The 27,342-nt window shown below is 38.8% G+C and overlaps 1 protein-coding gene across 6 annotated transcripts in view; it reads left to right on the plus strand.

Annotated features, from left to right (window-relative positions):
• The first annotated feature begins 202 nt into the window (after positions 1 to 202).
• The window catches only part of GBF1 (golgi brefeldin A resistant guanine nucleotide exchange factor 1), a 107,825-nt gene continuing 80,685 nt past the window's right edge, over positions 203 to 27,342 (plus strand). Inside the window, exons 1-3 of one of the 6 annotated variants that reach the window (XM_035897258.1) lie at positions 203 to 321; positions 5,465 to 5,570; positions 6,864 to 6,930. In XM_035897258.1, coding sequence (XP_035753151.1) covers positions 320 to 321; positions 5,465 to 5,570; positions 6,864 to 6,930 — 175 coding nt within the window. In that variant the 5' untranslated portion in view covers positions 203 to 319. Of the gene's footprint in view, positions 322 to 2,131; positions 2,962 to 5,464; positions 5,571 to 6,863; positions 6,931 to 21,382; positions 21,431 to 26,502; positions 26,582 to 27,342 lie in introns of those variants that run through there. The other 5 variants (XM_035897255.1, XM_035897254.1, XM_035897256.1 and 2 more) reach the window with 5 other exon arrangements.

Here is a 27,342-nt window from a genome sequence, read left to right on the forward strand (position 1 = left end):
CTCTTGGCCGGGCCTGGGCGGCCGGGGCGGGGAGGGAGGTGCCGGGCGTGCACTGCACCTGCACAGGCACCCGCCTGCCGGGCGCGGAGTTGGCTTGGTTAAAGATGGGTGGAAAGGGAGACTTCTCCCAGCATGTAGCCAGCCAGCTGCTTAGCTGCCGCAGGAGGAGGGCTCAGAGCTAACTTTCAGGGCGTGCGTTACGAGTTCGGCTGGTAGCATGCTTCTTGGTTTCAACAGTATGAAGTAATTGGAAGAAAGAAAATTCCCCTCTCCATGTTTACCTTGGGTTTCATTTTTAATCTACAGTTTTGACAGATAAATGTGAGTTGCCTTCTCTTCTTGATTCCCAGGCGCTATCTTGCTGTTGCAACTGAATGTGGAGACTTTGCAGAGAAGCATGTCCCACCTCCTTTCTGACGTGCCACCGCTGTCATGTTACTGCTGCTTATCTTTTAAAGGGCATTTTTAATTGCCCAGAATTCTGGCATCACTGGGCTGCACGGTTCCATGCTATACTTCTAAATTAATACTTTTTTCTATTATTTTTGTCCAGGCATTGGGAGCTAGCCTTTGGAGAAACTTCCTGAGTTCTCTGAACTGTTACTGCCTGTGATGTTTATTGCAGAGTAGTTATTACATGAAAAACCCAAGCACGTTAAATTTCCCAACAGAGATTTATGTACCTCCTGCATGCGGTTTAGAAGGAGGAAAAGGAGCATTTTAATTGTCAGCTGGGCTTCTGGGTAACCTAGCTGGCTCTGAGTTAGGCAGGAATTGTTTGTGATTCATGGACTGAAGGGTGTTGTGTGTTCTGTTTTGGCAGCAGTGTATTGTATCAGGACTTGAGTAGCCAAATCTAGGTCAGAGGCTATATAGATTATTCATGCATTATCATAAACAGTGCAAATTTAGGTCAACGGAAGCTTACTTTGAAATAGTACCTTTCTTGCATATGTAGTGATTATGTTGGTGTTAATATTGCTGTTTATTGGAGTAGTTTCAGCGGGTTTGAGTCAGTTACCATAGCTGAAGGGTAAAGTTAGTGATAGGAAGAAGTGACTTGATGAAAGTCTGCCAGACTTTGTCACTTCTGATGCTAACTCTTGCTTGTTTCCAGAAGAGTTGCAGGCATTTCCCTGCAGGGTAAGGATTGTTTCCTAAAAGTGTGCCTGAGACTTCTTATGGTAATACCCTGTAAAAATTTGTGTTCTTATGTACTGGGATGTTTTAGGGTAGCGTCTTCCAAGGTTGAAGAGCGGAGCATTCAGTGCACATGTGAGATAACATTTGCATGTGTAAATCTGGTCAGTGGTTTTATATAAAGACTTCACATTGGGGACTATTTCAGGAGTCTCGCACTGGTGATAATTAATGTCCATAGAACATTGCTGAAGGCTTTGAGTAGTATATAAATGTTGGAGTTTGTTCTATAATGACGTGCTCAGGCACCTACCGTTTTCCACCCATAGTGTTCATAACCTTGTTAGCAGTGAGGCTGTGAATGCTCACAGCTTCCCTTTTTCTCATGGTGGGCTGGGCAGCTGTGTTGCCTTGGTTTGGAGATGTCATTTTCACTGTGCTGCCTGTCAAAGTTCTGCGCAGGAGTGAAATCTGACGACTGGTCTTCAAACTTAAGCAGATGTATGAACCTATCATGACAAAAACCCAGGAGTTTATGTAGGACTAACTGAAGAGATAAGGGGCTAAAAAGCATTTGAAATCTAATAGGTACCTTTCCTGTTTTTTTTTCTGAATAACCGAAGACCACAAAACTTAATCCATTTGTTCCTGTACTGAGTCTACTATCTTGTGTCTGATTAAAGATTGCTTTCAGGAAAGGCATCCAGTCTTGATCTAAAGACATCAAGAGGTGTCGGCACCCTGGCTTTGCTAGGCAGGTTGTTTCAACTTTTTTTAATGATCTTCAGCATTGGTAGTTCTGTTAACCCGTCCAACCAACAGTTATACAATATACTACTCTTTAGACCATACCTTTGTTAACATTAAGCCTGAATTCATCCTAGCAATTTTTTTGTACGTTGAACAAACATTTAGTGGTTTTGCTTGACTACCACCATGCTCTGGTAAACCCCACTGATTATTCAGTGCTGGTTTGGTAAATATTGTAACTTTCTGCAGCTTCATAGCATTAATTTCAATTTTAAAACTTCTTTCAATATAGTACATCTATATTGAGCTCTAAAGTGTGAGCAGTTGTTGCTTGTGATGAAGGAATAGTTGAAGGAATGCATACTGAAACTACCTGGCAGTTTAAAAGGGATATGCTCTGGGAAGTGTGGAGTTTAGAAAAACTGTTTCTGTTGCTTGAAATAAACTTTTAAGCTTTTACAGGGATGGATGGTGCTTTTGCTTACAAGGTGCATCTCTGAAAATAGTTGTCTGGCTTTCCCCCCACCCCATAATTGTTTTCCATTTCCTTCTCCAGCACATAGTTGCAAAGGTCCTTTCTGTGCTGAAGATAGTTGGCTGTGGTTTAGTTGGCTATTGTTTACTTTGGAATGCGTATGTGCTATTTCTTGGTTAACTGCAACCTTAAATGTAAAGCAGGATTTTCCCCTGTCTTTATCCAGTGTTTGTGGTGAAGTGGGCTGTATGTGTGATGTTCAGAGATCTGAGAGTGAATTTGTGTCTCCAGCATATGATAGCCTATTTCAGTTGCATCGGACCAGTAAGTTTTTTGGCAGCGTAAAATGAATTTTTGTGCCTTTGAATAAAGCTAGGTTTAATGTAATCTGCAGTCAGGAAAGGAGTGCATTCTCATTGAGAGTCTTCTCAAACGGTTAGCAATGAAAGTATATAATTGAAAAAAAAAAAAACCAAACCCTTAAGTTTTGCAGGATTTTAATACATCACGAGAGTCCTGCCAAGCAACATGGATTTCTTGCACCTTTGCTTGAAAGGATCAGCACATTCAGTTTACCAGCAGGTTAGAAGGAAAAGGTGTGTGTTGGAGGTTTGTGTCTATCTTCCTCATATTTAGCTGCTTAGAGATAGTGCCAGGTTTGGGAGCAGCTGAGCATTCTATGTCTCCTATATTCAGGAAGGACTGAGTTTAACAAACTTTTGCATCTTGATTCTTTTAGGTGAAAAGGAGAAGAGAAGAAATAGAGGAGTCCTATAAGCAGATTCGGTAGTATGCAGGATAGCATTTAAGCTTTGACATCGCTTTAAACATTGGCAGAACTATTGAGTATCTGTGTATGTGCAAGGCATGTGATACATATGTCTGGTATTTCTTTACATGCTTTTCCAAATCAGGTTGGGAATCATGTCGGTTTGCTAACCCCCTGGAATGGCACTACAAAGTTTACATGCTCAATATTGTTTTGTAACAGTGAAGACAGGAAAAACTTGAGTTTTGATAAATTTGAATGTATGAAGTATTTCCCCAGAAGCACTTCTGTGGACCAGAGTTTTGATGCCTGAAACTGCCTATATAGAAATAATAGAAAATACTGGAATTACTGAAAGAAGAAATAAATAAGTGAGGAATTTTACATGGAGAAGATCTCCCATTAATGCCTTGTACTAAACCAAAGACAACCTACTGAAGTAGAAAAACTTGTGATCAAGGATATTTTTATGCAGTATTTTAATGCAGTCATATAAATTATACATGGCATAAGTTACTACTGAGGATGGGAACGTCTCTCAAGCATTAGACACATGAGTAGAAAGAGTATCTGTGGTTCTGTTATATGCAGCTGTGGAGGGAGGATATAAACCTTTGTTCTTCAGGGCACAAGCAAACTACTTGGCAGAACTGTTTGTTTATTTTTCTGAATCATCTAGTAGCGAATGAGATAGATAAACTATTGATCTTGTCTGTCGTGGCAGTTCGTATATTATAAAATACTTTTGTCTCTGCCCCTAATTTATTGTGTAACACTTAGGATTACCATTATGTATAATTAATCTAATAAAGTAAGAAACAGTTTTGCCATAAGATTATTCATCCTATTGCAGACATATAAAAAAATCCAACACGACAAATCTGATGGTCTCCCTTGATAAGATATCTTTTTATAATATTTTTCTTTCTTTCCATTATTTAGAGAGTCCTGAAACAAATTAGTCTCTGTCACTCAGAGGATATCTGTATATTTGAAGTGTTGTTGATAATACAAACATGTTAATTAATGTGAAGCCTGATAGATCCGGGACGTATGTTCTGAAATATCTGCGGTGGTGTTTCTGAGGTCTGGAGTAACACCAAAACCATTTCCTTCCAGCTTTGCTTTTGCTACACGGGAACAAGTCCTTCTCATGTTCTCTGTGTTTTATTACCACCACCCACCACCCCCACCATTTGAGTCCTTTAAATGAGCCTGTCTGGTTTGAAGCGTTATGATCAATGTTTCATCTGTTTTCAGTGTTTTGCTTCCCTATGGATGGCCTGTTGTGATTTCAAGCTGGATTCCTCATTTTCCTTTCATATCTTCTGAAAAAGTCTCATTACTTGGCTACCATTTCACTAAATCCTTATAATTTGCAGACATGGTATCATCTGACTCTCTGGCCTCTTTATAAGTCTTGTTTGTTCTTCATAAACAGTTGTGTCTGTTCATTCCCCTCCGTTCTTATTTCTTTATGATTGACTGTATCTGGGCTACAGCTAGTATAGAGAGAACACTCCTATAGTAATCCACTCTTTGTTTCTTTTTCTCAGACCATTACAAATATTTCTTGCTTGTAAATTTTTTTACACTCTTCTGGCTCTTTCTGGGTACCTCAGTTTTAAGCTTTTCCCTGTAAGACCTCAGGCTACATGAGAGTAAATGTCTGCCTTTAGCTTTCTCACTTTTTCTCCCCGTGTTCCATCCAATTTTGTCTCAAGTTTTGCTTATTTCTTTGTGGGGTCTTACCCAGGACTTTTTTACTTGCCCATGTTCTTGAAAGCTTTTTTCATGAAGCAAGTGTGAAATTAACATCTGTTATAAATTACTTTATTTTGTCAAAGTTTAAAGTCCCGAAGAGTTTTGCTCTGGCCAGCTTATTCAAGCCACTGATGCTTATTTAGCAGAGTACAAGATTGGCTTTGTGTTCTGTGTAGAGCTGCGGGGCTTTGCATGAGTGCTGGAGATGCGTGTGTTATTGCATTGTCATGGATATCTGTCCTGCTACCCTAACACTTTATCTTTCTGTGAACTTACATAGACTGGAAAAAAATGAGGAATGTGTCTTGGCAAAGTTGTCTCTTGCTTCACAGATGCCCTGTTATAACTAACTGTCTGCTCTCATGGTCTTGAAAACACACTCAGTGGAAAAGCAGCTTCCTTTTGACGAAATACATTTATTTGTCTGCATGCACAAAACAAAGATCTGAAAGAGTTTCTTGCATGTCTGCAGGCCTCCTGCTTGACTAGGGCCAACCTGATGTTTCGTCTGAAGGACAGAACGATTCTGAGGGGCTGGAGATAATTTGAATTACCTTTATTTTCAGGATTGTCAGGATGGTGGATAAGAACATTTACATTGTACAAGGTGAAATCAACGCGGTGGTGGGAGCCATAAAGCGTAATGCCCGATGGAGCACTCACACACATCTGGTGAGTTATCTTGAATTGTTGCTACCTGTTCACGTTGTGGCAGAAACCACCTGCTTTTAGAAAAGTATCTCTGTTTTTTTTTTTTTTTTTTAGCACTTGTTGTAGTACTTCTGTAAGTAAAGTTGGAATAACCCACGTTGTTTCATGCTGAGCAGTTTTGGCTTCTTGTGTGCCAGCAACTGTAAGAGGTACAAAGCTGGAAATCTTCTACCTATATACCCTGTAAACAAACAAAAAACCCCACATTGTATTCCACATGGGAATCATCTCATTTAGACTTTTATCATCTGGTATGTCAGGGATTTTGAAAATACGGTGTTATTTAGCACAATGTTTTTATATATCTTTTGTGCCCTCTTAGTGAAGACAGTCTTCACCATGAAAGCCATGAAATAAAAACTGGGGAAGTCATTATATATAGGGTATTTTTTAATTTTTCATATGGCATAGTGTCTTCTTTTTAGCTCCGTTTTGTGACTGCTAGCTATATTCCTGACTGAAACCTGTTAATAGTTTCAACCCTTTTTTTTTTAAAAGCCATTAATACAATGTTTCCAAGTCTAATGATGCGTTGGTCAGTTCATGTCTTCTGGAGTAAATGTGTGCATGTGGCATACTCTATCTGTGGTGCACTTCAGAATGTCACATGAATAGCAGATGGCTGTCATCCAGCACCAGTGGTTTCAGGGGCCTTTTTCTTTCTAACTGGCATTTCTTCGTTAGAGCTCACTGCCACCCAGTAGGAGGTGTGGCTGTGGATGCACACAGCTTGGAGAAACTGCTGTTCCTCCTTATTTTAATATTGTAAAGATAGGCTAGAGCTAAAGGATGCAGCTTTTCATATAAATTTTGCACTGTGATTCTTTCTTCAAGTTACTTTAATGGCACCAAATGTCATTGTATTTCTGTTCCCATTACAATCTGCATAGATTAACATTATAGCAAATCCAGATGAGCCATTTCAATATGGTGTGAGGTAGATTTGCTCTGAAATTTATTGAACAGCGGAAGGCTAATCAGAAATACTTCTAAGGACAATAAAACCAACCCAGAATGCTCGGTCTTGAACCTATGCTTTGACATTTGAGCTGTATGACATTGGGGAGCACTAGGAGGAAAATAAAAATGCTTCTCTTGATTTTTGATGGAGTAAGCGTGCTGACAGTGATAAACTCAACCCACAGTACTTCTGTGAATATGAGGGTGAGGTCTTTACAGATCCATTATTAGGATTTGTCTTCAGGAATATGTTTGCCTCATTATAATGACTTCCTTCCTATATATAACCTATAGGATGAAGAAAGGGATCCCCTGCTGCATAGCTTTAGCCTCCTAAAAGAAGTGCTGAATAATATAACAGGTAAGCTTATACAAAAATCAGCAGGTATGTGTACCTGCTAGGGTATATGCAAATAAATGTGCAGGTATAATTGTTGTCTTATTTACTATCCAGAGGTCATGTACTGAATAACAAGAAAAGAGCAAATATGTATATACTTTTAGACAAATAATACCAACATAAATTAGTATGCAAATACCACTGCTGCCACTGTCTGGAGATATATATTTGTGTGTGTGTATTATCTATATGTTTTTGTGTGTGTATATATACACACATATTTTTATATATAAATATGCTTGTTTCTTCAGTATACTGAAACTTGTAGTAACATAAGATATCTGGTGTATTACTATGCGTAGTCTTTCTGTGCTTTGTTTATGCTTTCTGATCGTTGAATGATGCGAAAAACCTGCTTAGAAAGTAGCCTCCTGTTATCCCTTTTCTCCTCACATTCTTTGGTTTGTTGATTTTCATCATCAGTTATCCGTAATAAGCAAAGCACAGACTTCACTTTCCATTTGGGTCTCTTGAATCTTGAAGTGAAAGGCTTACTCTGTGACCAGTTGCACTGAAAGGAACTGGAAATCTATACTGATTACAGAGGTAGAACACAAGGCTATGATGTGTACTCTGACCATTTTTTTTTTTTTCCCCACAACCTATCTTTCTCCCTTTTCCCCCCACATTTTCTCTTTTTGTAGTTTTAGGAGTGATTTGTTTAAGTGTAACCTGAGTATATGTTGAGAGTCTGGAAGTAAGGCTAATCCTGAGCTGCATGTGCATTCTGTTGGTTCTTCCCAGGGTTTGTCTTACTGACTGTAATATTTGAAAGTAAGGTTTATTTCTGGTCCCTTTATTACAGTGAGTGTTCAGAACTGCACTCAACCTAAGTTTGAGATGGACTTTTTGCACTTCTGATTGCAAAGTGTGCCCATTCTGAGCCTGGAATCCCATAAAAACTATGTTCCCTAGAAGTACAGTAGCGCCGCTGCCAGGTGCTGATGAGAGGCGCTGAGGACACGTGCCAGTTTAAGCCCTTATTCCTTCCTCTTTTGTGGCTGCCTGTAAGTGTAATGCTTTACTTTTCTTTGCCAGGTGAACTTCCCTTGATTGTGAGCAAGACTCTTCTGTCAGGTCGTGACATCTTAGGGAACTCCTGCACACTCTGTGTTTCCAGATAGTATCTTTGTTCTGGATGTTATGCTTGTACCCAGGCTATGTGACAGTCTGGATTTGTGGTTTTTTGTAACCTCACTCATCTTTTGTAGGATATGCATACAGTCACCAAAAGTGTTTTGGGAGGAAATTTTCCTTCTCTTCCTTCTGTGAGATAAAATTTTCTTTAAAATAAGACTCCTGAAGTTCTTTGCCATTATTGCAAATACCTCTTCTCGTCAACAAGAGCAGGGAATGTCAGGATGCTCAAATAAATGCAGTATGAGTAAATGTCAGGGACTGGCCGTTTATCTAGAATAGCTAGATACAATGTGCTGTTGACTTGTTGGGGAAAAATGCAAGCCCGCTATCTGCTTGTGTTAGAGAAAGCAAAGTTTAATGTACTGAATGATTCAGAGACTCCCTGTAAGTATTAGTCATCATGTAAGTGTGGTTCATGCTGAGATAATAATTGGCTTATATATGGTGATGATAGCGTGTCGGTTTGACTACACGGGGCTCTCTTAAACAGGTCATTTCAGCTTCAGTGACTGCTATTTACCACTGGTGTCTTGAGATAGGACATCATTACTATGCTCCATTTTTTATTTATTTTTTTTTTTCCAGTTCTAGACATGGACTGGTTCCCAAGCAATACTTTGGATGATATAGAGTCTCCTGCCTCATCTTCTAGGCAATGAAAAGTCCAAGCTTAGGGTTTTTTTGTGGGTGGTTTGTTGTTTTTTTGGTTTTTTTTCTGCCTAGACCTTCCTTTCACGTCTCTTTCATTAGCTCATGGAAACACATTGCTTTTATATTTAAATTTATTCAAGCTGTAATCTTTGACATTTGAGTTAGCTTTTAGTACAATTTTGCATTTATAGTAATATATATTATGTATTTTCTCAATCCCCCAAGAACCCATTTTAATCTGTTCCGGATGCAAATTTCAGGCTGCCTTGTCCCATCTCCCCTCTTGCTCTCGCCCTCCCTTCCCCTCCCCCATGGAGCGTGTTTGATCAGGTGTGGCAGGAATATCCACTGTCAAGCTGCGCCCTTTATATTAGTCAATATTATCCTTCCTTCCCTCCCACTCCCTTCATTCTCCTCTGGGCTTTACCAGTTGATTTATAATTTTGGAATTCTCATCGGAGTCTGTAATACAGTTTGTTCATTATTTAACCAAAACCTGTTTAATGAGCAAAGAGAGGCAATGTAAATGTTAGGCATGTTGCAGTGGAGTACCTTTTGTTCTCCTCTGAGCTAGTGGGTATTAACTCTGTGATGACTGTGATGCTGAAATACCCTGGTCAGGGGTATAAAGATGCACCGTATGCCTCCAGCAGCTAAAGATTCCCACTTCAAAGTATTGCTCCTCAAGAGTAACTAAATTGCATAATGTGTTTTATTTGATTACCAGAATAGTAAAAGCTTGCCTGCAACTAAGTAGTGGTATCCCATCCCATCGTAATGTCTAAATGGGTTCTTGAAGGAAACATCTAGAGAAGGTGCTGTTGCTCAGCACAAACAATCCTGTGATTATGGTAAGAGTAACTTCACTTCTACAGTTTGGCATACCTAGCTAAGGGCCTTGGACCTGAATTATGTGGAATGATGTTGCTCTTTAAAATTCTGACAGAGAAACTTAATTTCTGTGGAAATTTTACATAGCTTTATAAAAGCAGTTTAATAATTTGAAAATTAACAGCATGTTTGTCCTGATCCACTGTCACTTGGTTTACTGTATGCCATTTTTACACTTCTATGGGCTGTGTACATTTTAATTATTATTGGTAGAAGTTGCCTGAAAAACAGAAAGGAAAAATAGACATTCTGTCATCATGGGTGATGCATAAGTTACTCCAAGATAAATTTAATAGCTGAATGCTTGTTGCACTAAGATAAGCACCATAAGCCTAAGTTTGATGTGGTGTCTTGTATTTCCAATGCTTAGAAAAAGCGAAAATTGGTGTCCTGAGTTACAGCTATATGGAAGCAGTGACTATCGAGCTTTTGTCCATGCATGCAAAACTGAAATACAACTACATCTTCAAAGGTCATTTTAAAACTGATGGAAGACTTACTATTGATACAGGTTTGGATCTAGGGTCACTGTCACCACTACTTCCCTTTGACTGCTTTTTAAAGTAAGCTGAGTATCTAGAAAATGTGTTTGGATGTTGAAATATTTGTTCATCTTGTCAGTCTTGCTATGGATTTAGGTCAACAAAAGGAAGCTTCTTTTTGACGTTGAGTGGTAACTGAGCATCTTCTCTTTCATGAGTGTTTCCAACTTAGGATGCTCTTGAGCTCAGTAGGGAGAGGTTTTATAACCACAACTTGTCTGGAAATACGAATTAATTATAAGTCTGCTTTTCCATGATCTGATGAGGATTGGTTTTCCTTAAATCTTGCTGTGGCTGTTGAAGTCTTCAGACCATTCCAGTATGATGTAGAGGTAAGAGCAGGCACTTCTGTAGTCATTCTCCTCATTGCAGAGCTTGTGCTTTGCTCTTTCTGGGGGGGGATGAGTCAGTAAGCAGGATTTTCATGACTGAAGTGCTGCTTACTGGTGTGTAGGATGGCTTTAGGACAGAAAATGACTGAATACAACTGCCTTGTACAAGTCAGCACTGCAGTGGGAGAAGCAGGTGTTTGTGGAAAGTGTGTGCATCAAGAGTCTATTTAAATAAGGTTTAAACTAGGTAAACACACCTGTGAAGAGGTGCTTGTGTATATTTTAGGTCCATAAGTGCCAGACTGGAAGGTTTGAGTCCTTTTATCCTCTGGTGGTTCAGAGTTAGTGCATTTAAACAGAAGCTGCAAAGTAAGCTGTTAGAAGCACTCTGATTTCATGCACATTCATGACATTTTAAATGAATGCTTGTACAGTGGGTTCAGAAGAATCTTTTCATGGCTTATTTCAGACAAGAAGCTGCTGCAAATCTCCATCTTTAGAGGGTTGGCTGGGGCATTAAGAGCTGGCTAAAGGTCAAATGACTGTAACCGTAAGAGAACCTTTGCCCAGTGTACTGACTTAATATACTTGTTACTGTAGCCATCAGTTTTCTGGTATGTAGATTTGATTGCACACTCATTTTCTCATGTCTGAGCTCTGGAAACTCAGTTTTTAGGGAAAAATCTGACATGCATATAAAACAGTACAGGAATTTTATCCTGATTTGGGATTAATGTTTGAACTTTTTCTGAAAGATCCACTTTTAAGAAGTGGTAAATCAGTAGTAAATATAAATGTGTGGCCTGTTCTCAATGTTATTGCAGTACTAATTTGAACAGAATCAGAGATATTAACTGTGGTCTATTCAAGTTAAGAAATCAGAGAAAATAATGTTTTTTTTAAAGAAGTATAGGAATTAGACGATATGAATGTGTGATATGTTTAGTGCTGCAATGCTTGTTACTTTGCACTTTGCAGCTAAGAGGAATGCGGTATTTTATTTATTATTTATATCTTGAGTTTCTGCAGGCAGTGTCTGGACTGTAAGTTGTGATACTTCTCCCTTTGTTTGCATTGAAGGATTGCAATGTTATCTAGAGCAGACATTTAAAAAAAAAATCACCCAAGTTTGTTTTTTTTCTGTTTTATATCAGCTTAATATAAAAGATCTAGAAGACTCACTGGTCTCCTAGGTTATGTCTGTTCCTGTGGTAACTTAAAAAGAAATATTTTTTAATTATTTTTTTTTTTTTTAAGTAACAGGTATCCATGCATGTTAACTTGGTATTTTGGAAGACCAAGCAACTCAGGCTAACGTTTAGCTTTTGTTGCATTCTCTATAAAATTTTTTACAAGAGTGGAAAGGATGTAAGAAAGGTTAGGAAAGACAGAGTAAGGCTCAATTTTAGTCCGTATCGAATGACCTGACACATTGAACAGAAGTGGTAATTAATTTCTCTTATTATTTTCTGTTACCTTCTTACTATAAGAAACATGAAGATTAAGGTGACAACCTTAATTTGATGCTTTGCTTGCAGACTGAATCCAGATTTGATTTTTGTGAATTGTGTTCAGATGATGCAGTACAAGTTGTCATTTTAAAAGCAAGTTCCTAGTCTTCATGAATGCAGGCAACCTTCCAAGCGCACAGAGAATGTAAACCAATGCAGTATTTTTGCTTTGAAGTTGCAGGTAGTTCCAAATACTCTCTTTGAGAGAGAATAATCTTTAATCTCATTGTAGCATCAAATGGCTGTCTTATGGCTGAGGTGTTTGAATTTCCCTCAGATAGTAGGTTTCTATTGATATTTTTGGCATAGATTTTAATGGTGTTATTGGAGAAATAATAAACCAGACTTTTCCCAGGTGGTTGCTAATTTTGTGCTTTACTTTCTAAGCAATTTTCCTGGAGTGACACTAATGTGGCCTGAGAATGGTAGCTGCACTAGGAGACTTGGGGTGTGAATTTCTTGTGCCCAAAACTAACACCAAGATTGTCATAATTTCACTTAGTATTTAGTTTATTTTCTGTTTAAAGGAAGAAAGAGGAGGAATGTGCTTGATGAAGAATAACTGTTAGTATTTGTGAAGCTTGTAGATGCACCAAGACAAGCACCATAACCTTTTCCAAGGCTTTTCTGTTGTGTGGGGGACAGCATTTATGCAGAGTGTGTGAGGAGTCAGGTATGGATGGGGTCACTCTGAACTCTACTTGATTCTGTTGAATTATTCATTGAATCCTTCAACATAGGTTACTGAATGAAACTGGGACTCCTGAGAAGGGGAAGATTATAACTGAAAGATTCTAAGACTGAACAGGCAGAAAGGGCTAAGGCTGTGGTTGCGTAGCATCCTTAATTTGATAACTTTTTAGCTCTTGTGCTCATCTTCTATTTTGTGTTTCTGAGTAGTAAGAGACTTACTGAATAAATTCAAAAGTAGTAGAGTGACTCTGGGAATATCTAGAACAAAAAACCCAACCAACCCAGTAAGATGGTCTTCACACAAGGTATTTCTGTATTTCTCTTAAAGTCAGGGCTTCTTAACTGTCCCTTCTGCAATCCAGCGCTACCACCCTTGTGATACCACCTAAGCATTCTTTTAATTCAGTTCTTTGGGTGCAGTTGAAGACTAGAGCTTGGAGCTTAACAGTCTTCCATCCGTGCATGGCTAATGACTGGCAGGTACAGGCAGGAGGTGGTGCTGTTGGAAGGAATTGTTTCCTGACCCCTAATCCTTAAGGACCCAAGGATTTAGATGGACAAGCGCTCCTGGCTGTTGCTTGGCAGAGTTCCCGCAGTGGGCTTGTTCTGTAACACCAGCCTTCTGTTACCGCTGCAGGGCTGGGCTCTGAAGAGCTGCCACATGTGCACGGTGCGCAACTGACTCCCTCTTGTTCCACGCTTGTTGAGCAATTACTTTCCCACTTGTTGGGCACTCCATTATTTCCTTCAGTTACTACTTCTGTGTGAAGTGCAGCCATAAAGGAAATGGCCTAATGTACATACATTAGAGGGCAATAAATTGCAGTTTGATTTGGTAGAAAGGCAGTACCAGATGCTCCGTTGAAGTTAAGGTTCCCCTTAAGTCATCCATGGAGGTTTTATTCCAGATTTTTTTGATGATGATGTCTTTGCTTTGGTCAAGACTAGTTAAAAGCAATTGTGGCCAATTAGGCTAATTTGCATCATAGTAAAAACCCTTTAGGAGTAGGAGTGTACATTAAATTACTGAATTCCAGTAGAAGTTTATTAAATATAAAGCTTTTCTGTTCTGTCACCTTTCCTTCATTTAACTGTCTTCTCACTAAACTGCTTCCATCTAACCTGTTAAAAACAGCATCCTAAAGGTGATTTACTTCAAAGAAGCAATAACTTGTGTCAGAAAGTGCAGGTGCATATTTATATAGCTGCATAATATGTAGTAGGACTGGCAAGAAGCGTTGGCTGTGCATACACAACAAGCATGCTGAAGCATTCCTCACCTCAAAGTGTTTGTAGCTTAAGAGGGCAGAAGCAGAGAGAAGTCATTAAGTGTACAAAGTTGTTAAACACTTGAGGGTTTTCCTTAATGACTACCTCCATTTGTCCTATAAACATGCTGCTGTTGGCTGATCCCTAACATGGTTTTTAGCAAGATGTGAGTTCGAAGGAGAGGTTTGAAACACGATTCAATTGGACAAAACGTCCTTTTTTCAGGAATAGTGCAGGGATGTGTGATAAAGTGCTGCTTCTCTCAATAATTAGCGTGGAAGAAAAAAGCCACCAAGAAGAGAGGTAGAACTGGATGGATTTAAAGGTAAGTGTAAAAGTAGCAGAGTAATGGAGAGCATTGTTATTGAAATAGCAAGTTGATTAGTTAGGGAATGTTAATAGTGAGGGATGTGCGGTTGGTGGCTTACCCATTTGAGGTAAACTTGCAAGAGCTTTTTCTTTTTAAGGTAACTGTACCTAGTTTGTCTGCTATCTCAGTATTGTGGAATAGATTATTGCTTTTTTTTCAATCAGGAAAAAAGAATTTTTTCCAACACATTCTGGACCTCCTCATTGTAAGTTCTTAAATAAAATTTTGGATGGATAGTCAAGATCTTGCTTTTGCTTTTGCCTTTAGAGAAATGATACAAGACAGCAAATTTGTCCAGGAAAGAGCTATAAAACTTACAGCTGCATGCAGTCCTATGAAAACTCCCATCATCTTTTAGATGACATAATTTTGACTTGCTTTACAGCACCTCTAAAAGCAACAAAGAAAAGAACATTTGGTATATGTTGCCTATAATACAGTGGCTTAAAGGTAGGGTCTGAGGTCTTGCGATGTGATGGATTCTGAGGTGAAAAAGGTGGAAATGTCATGTCATGGATGAGTTTGAAGTGCATTCATTCCAGTATTGGTGGTATCAACAGATACTTTCTGGGGAAAAGGTTTGGGAGTGAGTGGAAGTTGGTGGATTTGTTAATAGGGTGAGTTAAATATATGTAAATCTTCTAGGCACAGTGAATCAGTATATGTCAACATAAAATTTTAGGAAATAAAACCCATCTTGAGAAGGAGTATTTATCAACTAGTCATAGTTATTGTAGAAAATTGATAGATCTGCATTAGTATTGTATGATGTACTGCATCCACGTGACTTGGAAGTGCCATTGGAAGTGTTAAAGCAACCTGCTCTTGCTTTGAACTCCTAATTATATTTGGACATTTCTTGTTTAGGTTAAGGGCATGGATAGACATAGACTTCTCATCACTTAACTTCATGAAATGAATGTATCTGTGGTCTTTGCATGGTGCAATTGTGAAGTTAAACTTGCAATTTCAAACTACTTTTGTATTCAAGCACGTTGTGAAATAGGTGTATAGTTACATGACAGTTGAGGAACAGGGTGAGACATTATGGCAAAAAAAACCAACGTGAGATGAGTAGAAATGTAAAAGTAAAACATGTTAGATGAGAACTTGCACATATATGCAATAGAACAAAAGTTTGGGGTGATACTGGCTTGAGCTATCCTGTTAAAATGAATAGATTGATAAACTGTTTCCATGACAGCATATGCTAATGTCATTTTGTACTGTAGTTCCAATTATGCAATTGTAATACACAAGGAGTGCACTTGATTAATGCTTTTTAGCTGAATATGTTAAATTCTTCAGTGATGGTCGTACTTTGATTGTTTGATCCTCTATCTATACCCTAATATAAGCACTTCAGAAATTCGGATTTCTGGTTCTGTCCTTGTAGCAGTAAGCTGAACGTTATTCCTAGCCATATTGAAACAGTAAGTTGTAAACAGAGCAGTCTTTCAGCAAGTGTATGCTGCCTTTCCTTGGTGCAGGGGTCTGAATGCTTGGATGACTGTAAATAATTCTTGACGTGTGTGCTACTTAAATGAGATGAGAGACTTCAGAACAATGCTGTTCACTTTTGATTGTGTTTAACTTAATTCTGGGAGGAAGTTTTTTATTAAAATGTATCTTTGTGCCCTGTTCCTTTTCAGGAAATTGCCATTTTTCTTGATACAGTGATGAAGTCCGCCAAGTGGCTTGTTGAATTAGATTCCATTTGCCTCTTGATTAACTGCTTAAATAATTTAGGTGGCAAAATGTAAGTATGAGGTATTGTTGAAATAAATTAAGATGTGGTTGTTATCTTGATCATAGCGTATTGAAGGAGAACAGTCGATTAGATCTGGGTATAGTCTAGGGGAGGGGCTTTATTCTAGAAATAAAATGAGTGGCAGTGGTAAAATATGGTTGCTTATGTAAGCAACTTTAGTAACTGCACTTAGGAACTTGGATATTCTTCAAAGCGGGATTAGACAGTTTATAGTGGCCCGTAATAGTTCTGTAATAACTCAAATGGCTGTCACGACAGCATGGCAGGAGACATCATTAGCTGGTTTTCGCTTCAGTCTGAGTTTTTCACATTTTTCATTCAGAAATACTATGTTTTTCTTTGCATACTCAGCTCTTGGTTAAAACATTTGTTTTTTCAGTGTCTGAAGTGCAAATATAAAATTTTACTTCTGTGCTTCCACTCTATTAAATACATTCTGCCTCAGTGTGAAATTAGCACTTCAGATGTGATCAGGCTTGCACAGGGACTGGGGAGAACATTGTTGATGATGAACACAAAGGTGTAGGAAATACTTTTGCTCAAATACACACCAGTCTGTTAAAATATGGTCAACAGGAAGAGACTGTTCCAGTTGAAACAGGAGTGCTATGATATTGTAGGACAACTAGATTTTTGATTGGCAAAGAGGTAAGTTCTAAGCAACAAAATTTTCTGAAAGCGTGTGACTTCTTTGCATGATACAGGAGTCCTGAACGCTTTCATCACAAAGGCTTCTGCTTCATTAAGAACATAAGGGAAGAAATGTCTGTGTTTGGTAAATAAAAAAAGTAATGTTTTCTCAGGGAAGAGGCTTTGCCAAGAGTGTTGGAAACACAGGAGAAAAGCAACGAGAAGATTCAGATATTGTAGGAAGAGCAACTCTAACAGAGTAGCTGAATGGTAGTTAAATAATTTGATAAAAAAATGTTTTCTTCAACAAAAAAGAAATTGCTGAAGAAATATATTATTAAATTGAATTCTTAATTTAATGGTTGGTAAATGACTATTAAAGTTTTGTGTCAGAGGCAACAGCAACTTAAATTTTGCAAGCTGTTTTCTCTCTTCTGCTTTTTCTAACAATTCATTAAAAATCTGAAAGTAAAGTTCATTCTCATTCAGCTGCCTTTAAATTGTAGTTTCTTTTTGGATGGCAGTTCTTAACATTACTGTGTTTTGCAACCCATCCTGGTACTCGTTCACAGGCACAAGACCCATGTGCTGCAGCGGAAGGTCACACACTCCCTTTCACTCTGCAGGAACAGCAGGTGATGGTACCAGCTGTTCACATCCCCGTATTAGATGCCTGAATTTGAGCAGCTGTATGAGGCTGCTAATAAACTCTACATGTAATGCAGTTCATATTTTGCCCACATTTCACTTGATCCTACTCAGCACAGGCCAGTATTTTTTTTAACATCTTTCAATGCCACCCATAAGATGCTCATTTTCTTTTTTGTCGTGATGGTGTTCACTCATCTTGTATGATGTGCCAGTCGGATGCTTGGAAAGTGTTCCACTGTTATAGATTTGAAAAGGAAAAGGTGTCAGAAAACGTGCAAATGTACAGGGTTTAAGGAAGCAGGAATAATCTCTCTAGCAGAAACATTTTAAAATTTTAAAGTTTTAATGCTGTAGTGAAAATAATCTAGACTGTTTTAAAGGATGTAGTTGTCCTTAAGCAATACTAGCTTTGGATACAAACCAAGGTGTTTTTTCATTTGTTTGTTGTAGAAGAATGGGTCAAAAGTACTTTTCATTCTAAGGAACCTCTATCTGCATTCAGTTAGCGAAGAGGTCTTGTTATGTGGATCTGCTATCGAAAGAAGGCTGCAGTGGTTTTTAATTCCACCTCGAGTAATAAATTTGGCCTGTCCTTAAGTTTTGATATATCCATGATTGATTTCAACTTGTGCTTTTTATTTAAAAAGCTTATTTGTGACCTGTTAGGACCCTCTGTTAAGCCAGTTAAATAAACTGGAAAGGTTGAAACTGCCTGCCCACGCTTTCCAGAAAAGGGGAGGAGGGAGCCAAAGGAAGGATACGTCCGATTTTAAACCCTTTCAGCTCCTCTGTTCACCTCTTCCTCTTGCATCACTGATTTAGCTCCCTTCTCCTGCTCTTGAAGACTCATAGTACCTATAACTGAGAAATACCTTGGTTCCACTGACTGGCCACCAATCTGATGACAAAGTCTTCTTACTAAGAAGATCCTGCAAGGTGACTTTGGTGTTTTGTGGTGTGTTTTGGTGTATTTTTTTTTTCCCCATTGCTGTAGTCTCAAAAAAATACACTTCGGAAACAAAGTCATACTAAGGTAGGGGCTGTGAACAGCATCTTCTAAAAAGGTGGAGGTGGGGAAAAGAGTTTATTTGGTCCTTTGCTCAAAGGATCTTGGGGAACTTAGATAATTATCAGAAGTATTTTATAAAATTATGAAAATAAAAGAACCTAGCTGTGCAATTAGGGTTGGAAGAGGTAGCATGAGATCAGAAATATATGGCAGAATATAGGAAGAATGTAACTGTTACAATAATAAAGTGGCTTCGCTCATAAGAAGCAAAGCTAGCTTTTCATTAGATCCTGTTCTTATTGTTCCACAACTCAACTAATTTTAGCTGGTCAGCATTCTTAAATGGAACTATCTGAAATCTAGAACTGATTTTCCTTGCTTGATGTGTGTTGCTTTTCTCCAGCAAAGATGGCACATTTCTTTTTTTTTTTTTTTTTTTTTTTTTTTTTTTTTCTGGATGAGGAATTGGCTCTCCCATGGCAGATTAGAGCTGTAAGCTCCTTGTTCAGCATCTAGCCTTTTTTTGGAAAGCCTTACAATTTCTTACTGGACACTCAGTATTAATTGGTTGAAATAGCCAGTTATTTTTAACTGCATGTTTCAGATTTTTATTTTTCTTTTTTTACTGTTCAGGTGTCTCTGTCAGCCATAAAAAAAGCAGTTCAAGTAAATAGCTGTATCAAATGACGTACCTCTTGTCCCCACAACTGCTTCCAAAATAAACCGAGAATAATGCTTTACACATTTTGTCTCCTTTAACTCTAAAAGCAAGCAAGAGAGGAAGCATGGATTAACATGTAGTGATTTCTAGGAGCTGTTCTCTGCTCGGATTCCTTGTGCTTGGGCTGACTGACAGGGACATGTGGCTCAAGTGCATCTGGAAATATATCACTGGCAAAATTTGGTTGGGTAAATATAGCAGGAACGAGTTGTCAGGGCAGGAGACAGATTGTTCTGGGAAAGGAAGTGCTGTCTGTCTGTTGTCTGAATAACAATTTCCTATATTTCTGAGACTTACTGATTTCTTTCAGTGTAGCTAAGGTACCAGCAGGATCTGACATATTTGATGTGTTTTGTTGTGGTATGTTCTTGTGGTGGGAGTGTTACCAGAATGGTAAAATCGGTAGGAGTAGCTATAGAGAACTGATACCAATATATCTTATGGTGTTTAAATAGTAGCGGCATGCACTTTGTTCTAGTGTAAGGTCTTTTTGAAAATAGTCGGGGACATTGAATGTGAAGAGCAACTCCCAGAGTTCCAGGACATGGTCATGTTGAAGAATCCTGACTTCTGCTTAGGTGCAAAATTGTTTCTAGCCCACATAGTTCCAGAAAACAAACAAACAAACCCAAACAACTCTTCCCCCAAGCACCCCTTGAAAATGGGCTGAAAGCCTGTATTCTAAAATTCTTTTCTTTTGTTGGCAGTTGATAAGTACAAGATGAGCAGAGATAGAAAAAGCCAATTATACAAGGCTTTCCTCTGGCAAAAGCTGACTGGCAAAGGCATAAAGCTTCTTGAACCATTGTGATATTGATTCAAGTCTCAACACAAATTATACTGTTTGTGGAGAAAATTGAACCAATGGTGTTAGAGAATGGCCTAAAGATATCTACGCAAGCATAGGAAGAGTGTAGGCTGTGTTTTATACAGAAAGGCATAATCATGGAGAATGACAGTTAAAATCTTAACAGATGCAAGAAGTAGAAAATAGAATAGTAAATTACAGACTTTCTGAAGTTTATCAAGGGAAGTTGGTGATGACTACAGGTTGGAGGTAAAAAAACCCCAAACCCTACTTAAACATCAGTAATAGCTAACTATGCTTTCTCCCTCTCCAGAAAGCATTGAATAACTTCATCTATACCATTTGCAACTTACTCTTGATTCAGTGGGCTGTTTGTTTCATCTGCTTGCTCAACGATTTATGGAAGATGGAACCCATGACAATTTTGTGCACGGTAGCTGCCTGAGGTTAGTTACTGGCTGTGTAGCTTGTCCTGAGAGGTTGCACGCTGCTTCACACCGTGTCAAGCTCTCGGTCTGCTGCCCTGTGATGTGGCTGTGTCTGGGGTGGGGTTAGCAACCAACAGGTGCACAGCATACCACACAAATGTGGAGGCAGAGAATTTGTGTCCAAGGGCACTGGGGGTAAATAACTGTAGTTGTAAAAAGTGTTACATGAACGCTAACGTTTTCATTGAGCAATGAGTCTGTTCTAAAATCTGCCCCCACAAATTTCCATATAATAAGCTTCAATTTTATATCTTCAGAAGTCTGAAGGGCTAAAATGATGCTGGAATTTTCTTCGGTGTCTAGGAAAAAATGAGTGGTTTGCTGGAGGATGCAACAGATTCAGACTGTCCAAAAACTTTCTGTAGTTACAAGCAGTAGGATAAGATATGGGATTCTGTGCTTTTTGGGTAAAAACTGCATGACTAAGTAAACTGTTTTGTCAATGTACAATGTTCTTAAAAATATTTGTAAACCCTCAGGATTATGTCGTTATTTCTTCTGATTGCACCAGGTGCAATACTGTGCTGTACGTCATGACTTAAGCAGGAAAAAAACCTCACCATTTCACATTCACAGAGCTGACTGAAGACTTGCTTCTCCATTTGCTAGCTGTGTTACATAGCACACCTGACTTGCCTAGGCCTTTGCAATGTAAACCTTGGCAGAAGTACCAGTACATTTAAAAAAACAAAAAAAAAAAAGTCTGTGCTCATCTTATTGTTGCACTATTACCTGCATGCATGCCTCTTATCCCAGGTGTTCCAGCTTCCAGCAACTGAGATTTGAAGTCTACCCCTTAGAAGTCCCTGTTTCTCTTCAGATTGCCCAGATGCTGTTCCTCAAAGCCCTTTTAATCTACTTCTTTATTCCATTTTATTTTTCCTTTGCCTGGCTCACCTTGGAATAAAACTGAAAGGACTGAATGTCGTGTTGCAGGTGAAATTTCACATCAAGACACCTGTGTTGCCTGATCATCCAGTACTGGTAAACTGTTATTGGTTTTTCTAAGCATCAACTGTCACTATGTATGGCAACAAACTACTTTTTAATCAGGTGTCTAGCAACAGAAATTGAGTATAACATATATTCAGAATATATTATCTTTGCTTATGTGTCTACCAGCATTTAATAAAAGGATGTTGTTCTTTTCCCCAACATTTATATTTTGTTTTAAAATGGCAGAGTTCTGCTGTGGACTAAAGGCAAGAAGCTGAGATTGTCTACAGTGCATTAAAAGTGCATGAAAAGAATCAGAGTCTGATATTAAAAAGAATTGCAGTTACTTAAATTTGAAAGACATTTAGAAGGACCAAAGCACAAGGAGATTATTTGCAAAGGGCTTGAAAATTGTAAAGTGTTATGTGCAATGAAATATGGAGTAGTATTGGGAGGTATACAGGTGGGGTATTAGTTTGAATAAGCATAAGAAATGGGGTATCAGTGTATTAGCAGAGTTTAAATTTCCTACAAACAGTTAATGTTTCTGAACATGAAGAGATGTGAACAGAAAGCCCAAGTATTCATAGTCTGTGAAAAGTGATCAGTTTTCTAGTTAATGAGCAAGATGACTAAATGTCTTTAAAGCAGTAGAAAATGTACAGATTTCTGCTGCTTATTTTTAGTTACTACGTACCTCTTGCATGGAGTGCTCTGCAACACTGTAAGTGAACCAAATGTGGATTAGAAGTTGAAGCAGGAAGAATAATAGTAGATAATTTGTGCTAGATGAACTTTGAATGAAAAGAGAGACAGATTTGGTAGTAAGTGAAAACCAGAAAAATGCTCAGAGACTGCAATTCTGGAACAATTCTGGAACTTTTTGGACCTGCTGTGACGAAAGTGACTAAGTATAGTTACAACACTTCTATAGGAGCTTTCTCTGCAGGGATTTCTTCTGGGACCACAGTTCCATGATAAGAATGGCTTTGCTCTGGATATGTCTGCCTGATGATTTATTCAGGATGGCTGTAGAATTACATGTAACTCTGATCTAGCAGTGTTGATAGGTGTTGTCACATAAATAGGAAGCATTTAATCTCTGTAAGTGTAACCATTTTGCATTCTACAACAGTCCGTTGCAACTGTCTAGGTAATACTGAAAGCTTATGGTATTTAAGCCTTATTTACTGGCAGTAAAAACTGAATTGTTAACCTGTTCTGATAATCTCAGCTGTTTACTTGTATGAAGATAGTTGTTTCATTTAAAACCTTTAAACTGTTTTACTGTTTTAGCTACTAATTCTTGGACAAGAATGCACATAAGTTGATGAAAGGAGCAAATGGGGACATGGAGGTATATAGAATCTAAGTGGGAGCATAGTTACTTAGTTCTTGACCTCCTCTCAAACACTTTCTAGGTGGTAAGATGTATGGGAATGGAGACGATCATTGCCTTTGTGAGATACCTTAGTGTCTGGTATTTTCTGAGCTAAAATTCCACTTTATGAAAATCACCTGAAGTATTAGCTTAATATAATCTTTCATCCTGAGCCCAGAAACTTAAACCGCACAGAACTTTATTAGCTACAGTAGGCTGTTGTAAAATACTTATGCTGCAACCTTATTTTGGGTTTTGAGAGAACAATTACTTATGCTTAGAGACAGGAAAAGCAGTGAAAGCAAGGCAAAACTTGGGACCAGAACATAGACTTTTCAAGCCTGCACTACACGTGCATAGCTGAAGTTTTACATCTGCAGAAGCTGCTTGAGTTTCTTGTAGTGCACAAATAGCACTTAGGACCAAATGTAAATGCCACAGAGGCTGCTTTGCAAAAAGAACATGCTTTTCCAAAATTTTTTTAGCTTTGTCTTCCATGACTCATGTTCCCTTTTTCTCTTTTGCTGTTACTTTCTGTTTATGCTTTTTTTTTTTTTTGCTGTCAGTTCCCATGTAAGCCCATTAAGACTCTAACCTTTCTGTGACAACTAATGCAACTTTTCAATAGGAAAACTCCTGTATTTTTCTGACACAGTTATTCTCACTTACTGTTCTTTATGTCCCTTTGCGCAGTCAGCACTGAGTTTTTGTTGGGCTTAATATAAAGGGGCTTAGAAAGGCAGGTGCTTCTGGATTTGAATTTATGAGACTTCCAGACATGGAGTGTCATATGTGCCTTTTTTTTCCCCCCTCCTGTCTTCTTCTGTAATGCTCTGTAGTCTGTAATAGGTTGAGTTGTAACATTCATTAAACCATTCCTCACATTCCCTGCTTTGAAAGCTTATCAGGATTGCTTTGATTTAGTTATCTGGAACAAAAAAAAGCCGTTTGTGAAGGTTGGAATGGAGCTCTGGAGCAATAATATATCGGAGATCAGATTCAGGTCCCAGTTGTATTATTCCTAGGGATTTATTTGCCTGTGTACACACAGGAGCACTAGGGGATTTTCACTGCTTCATAATTTTTCAAAGGTTTGTTATACATCAGGCAGCCACTGCCTCTTCTTTAAACCTTTAAATCCCCCCTCTTTTTCCTGTTCTAAAGGTCAGATTTTTTGACAACTGTGTGCAGGAACAAGATTTGTTAAATCCCTTCATTTTTATTCATACAAATATCGGCGTTTAGTGAGCAAGAGTCACCCCAGGATTCAGAGGCACATAAAGCTCAGTACAAGCCTTCTGAACCTAAATTCAATTCTGTCTCTTCGGGACTGAACCTGCCATCTGAATATTAACCCTTGGCACTGCACGGGGGATGCATGGTAGAAATTGCATCTCTTTGTGTCATCAAGTGGGCTGGCTTTACATGGTGGCTAGTGTCCTCATAGCTGCAGAGCCGTGTCCTGAATCTTGTCCTGGGTGCTTCCTGGGCATAGGAGTGAAGGTTGAAGAGCTGTCTTATCTGGACATACCACATTACTTAGCTAGCACTAGTCCTTTCTGGTGAGACAGTAAAATACTTCATTTTGAGCCTTTCCTGTTCTGATCCAGTCAATGAAGTAACAGAGACCCTGGTGTTAAATCTTCTTGAAGTTTGGTTTTATACAGTTATATGCAACTCAGCTTTGAAAAAGCTGTGTGATGTGCTGTTGATCTTTGGGAAATGAATGAAGACTAGGTATCCCCTTTCTTTAGGGATGACTGGCAGTGATTTACTCCCTGAAGAGCTAGTCACAGGCATTGTTCAGTACCTGTGAAGTCCTCCTTGCTTTTCTTCAATGTGGGTGAAGGGAAAAGGTTTAGGAGTTGGAAGTTCCTTTTCTTACCCAGAATAGCTTCTGTTGACTAAGGCAGTTGACAGATGAGATCTGGCAAGTCATACTGTGGCATTTTATACAATATTGTAAACCATTCCGTTGAGCAAATGCTGTGCTGTCAGGGTGGAGTTTTTGTTGTGTAATTATCCATTAAAAAATTTGTGTCAACATAGGGATAATGGTCAGGGGTTGTGCCTTTTTATCATCTGCTGGACTTCATACTGAGGTGGCTGTGGAGTGGCCATATGTTTTCTTTGTTTAAGTCTGCTGTAGGGGTTGGTAATTTTGGAGGGAGATGGAGCAAACAGCAGCAAAGGCTGGGCTGGGCAGAATCTTGAGTGCTTATTTCATCACAGCAGGATTTTCCAGAGCTAGTCTATTTGCTCCACAAGCTTACCTGTGCTCTTTATGTCTGTCAGCACATCTGTGCTAGTTATGAATAAGAACTGTGTTCCCTAACCACTGTCACTGTGTTTATATAAATTTATGATATGTATTCTTAGATGTGCAGAGGTCATTCTGCTTACATAACATGTTTTGTGTAGAGTTATGTACAGAGCAGTTTTGTTAACTCTCGTCATGCTAAATTTTGCCAGTATGATATACATCCTCAAACAGTGCAGATACACAGTATATTTAGAACCTGGATCTTGCCGTTCCTTTCCGTCACAGCTAGCAACACAGTGTTGATAACTTCAAGGGTGCTTTTTGTATGGGCTTTTTGTGTATGGGGCAGAGAGGAGGGTTTTCAGAGCTGTTTCCATGACTTAGCAGGTTTGCTGGATTTACACACCTGAGATACCAGAAATGGTTAGACTGTGATCTGGTGCTAGGAAAAATAAAGACAAACGTTAAAATATTTTAGCACAGATCACTGTCAGCTTGCTTTTTAATATTAATGTCTTTTATATTCCTTTTAGCTATTGCAAAGACACTTCTCTGGAGATATTCTGCAGCTAGCCAAGAGGTTCTGCACAGCCTTAGATGTAAATTGGCAAAGTAGGTCCAGACTTAGCTGGCTGCTTCTTGGAGAGTTCTCAGCCTCATGATGAGAGTGGCAAACAGTTGTTTTAGAGCCCTGGGGGCTGACCTCTGAGCCTGCTTGCTCCTGTTTAGAAAAAGGCCTTGATTCTGACTGGCCTCAGTGCTTGAGTACTATTTCATTCTTGAGCTTGAGTACTATTTCATTCTTGAGCTTGGTGTTCTGAAGCAGAAAGGTGGTGCTCCAAAGTATTTTAGTAGGCTGTCTGCTAGCCAAGTGAGGTCCACTTAAAGGCTGGCTAATGAAGAAGTATTTTGACAACTGCTTACAATAATGTGTGAACTCATCAACTCTCCTGTGCAAATGGCTTTTGGCTGGTAAGTGAAAAAATGTGGTGGGCAGGGATGACTTGAGCTTGACACCAGCAAAAGGAAGCCTGCTCGTCTCTGTGCTTAGTGACTGTACCACTGTGTTTATACCGCTCATTCTTGTAGTGGACTAAAGCCTGTCTTGGGTTCCATATTGTCCAGGATGAGAAGGGTTGGGTATGGGGGTTGAAGAAAAGGACATAGCCTGCTTTCTCAAATAACAAGACAGCTAACGCCACCTTGGAAAAAGACCTGCCTTGTGGAGGAAGTGTGTTCAAATAGCATTGCTAGAATAGCTGAATGGGCTGTAATGGAATCTGTTGAAGATTAACCTTGGTGCTTTACAGACGAGCCAGGCCTTCAGAAGGGTTTGACCCAAGCAGCAATTTTAAACATAAGGTCGTGGTTAATCAGTCAAAACGAGAGGGAAGGGAAGTGCATAAAGCTTGACCTTCTTGGTGATTGCATTAAGAGTCTTTGGCATCTCAGAGGCTTTTCTTTTTTTCTTTTCAGTGATCAATTTAAATGTGTTCCACCCAACTTTCTAGAGCCTCAGAAAACTGGTGGGGAAGGGCATTTGGCAAGCATTAAGGTAACAGCTAACTAAAAAGGCATGAATAAAATTAAAACAAAACAAGAGGTAATTGCCTTTTGTGTAGATAACCTGGCCTGCAGAGTCTTGATTGTGCTGATAATATAGGCCAGATGTGACTTGAAATAAGCCATGAGAGAGAGAGAGATATTTCTACATGGATAATGAGCTGTTTGGAAGTATAAAGGATTAATCTGTTAATTTGTTAGAAAGCGGGATGCAATTTATTTCAATGAGATGCTTACTTAATTTATCTCTTTTGAGTAACTTTTTCCGGTTGTCGTTGTTGGAAGATGTTGGGGATGACACCCCCACTCACTGCCCCTTGAAAGACCGATGCGAAAGTTTCCTTGGTGACAATGGAGGCTGGTGACAGCTGCCTGACTGGACTCATCTCCAGCTTCATCCTGGTCACTACTCTTGCCTGTTTGGAGATGACTTACATCTATTGAAGGTGTTTGAAGGACATCTTGTCACTTTCTCTTCCTTTTTGAAATTTCAATCACACTGGTGGATCCCTTCTATTGTTAGTAATACATGTCTGTAAAGAAGAATGTAGTGTGCAGTCACTGCGTAAATTGCTGCTTAAAGGATGGTGTTCCAGGGTTTGTGGACTGGTAAATGGTACCAGGTATAGGAAGGATAGTAGTGAATTTTCTTTTAAGCCACTCATGTGACACTGAAGGTCACATTTTTAAAGGTTTGGGATTTTTTTTTTTGGTTGAGGGTTTTTTTTTTTTGTTTGTTTGTTTGGGGTTTTT

The sequence above is a fragment of the Egretta garzetta genome, unplaced genomic scaffold, assembly GCF_000687185.1.
Source record: "Egretta garzetta isolate BGI_Z169 unplaced genomic scaffold, ASM68718v1 scaffold56, whole genome shotgun sequence".
NCBI classification, from domain to species: Eukaryota; Metazoa; Chordata; class Aves; order Pelecaniformes; family Ardeidae; genus Egretta; species Egretta garzetta.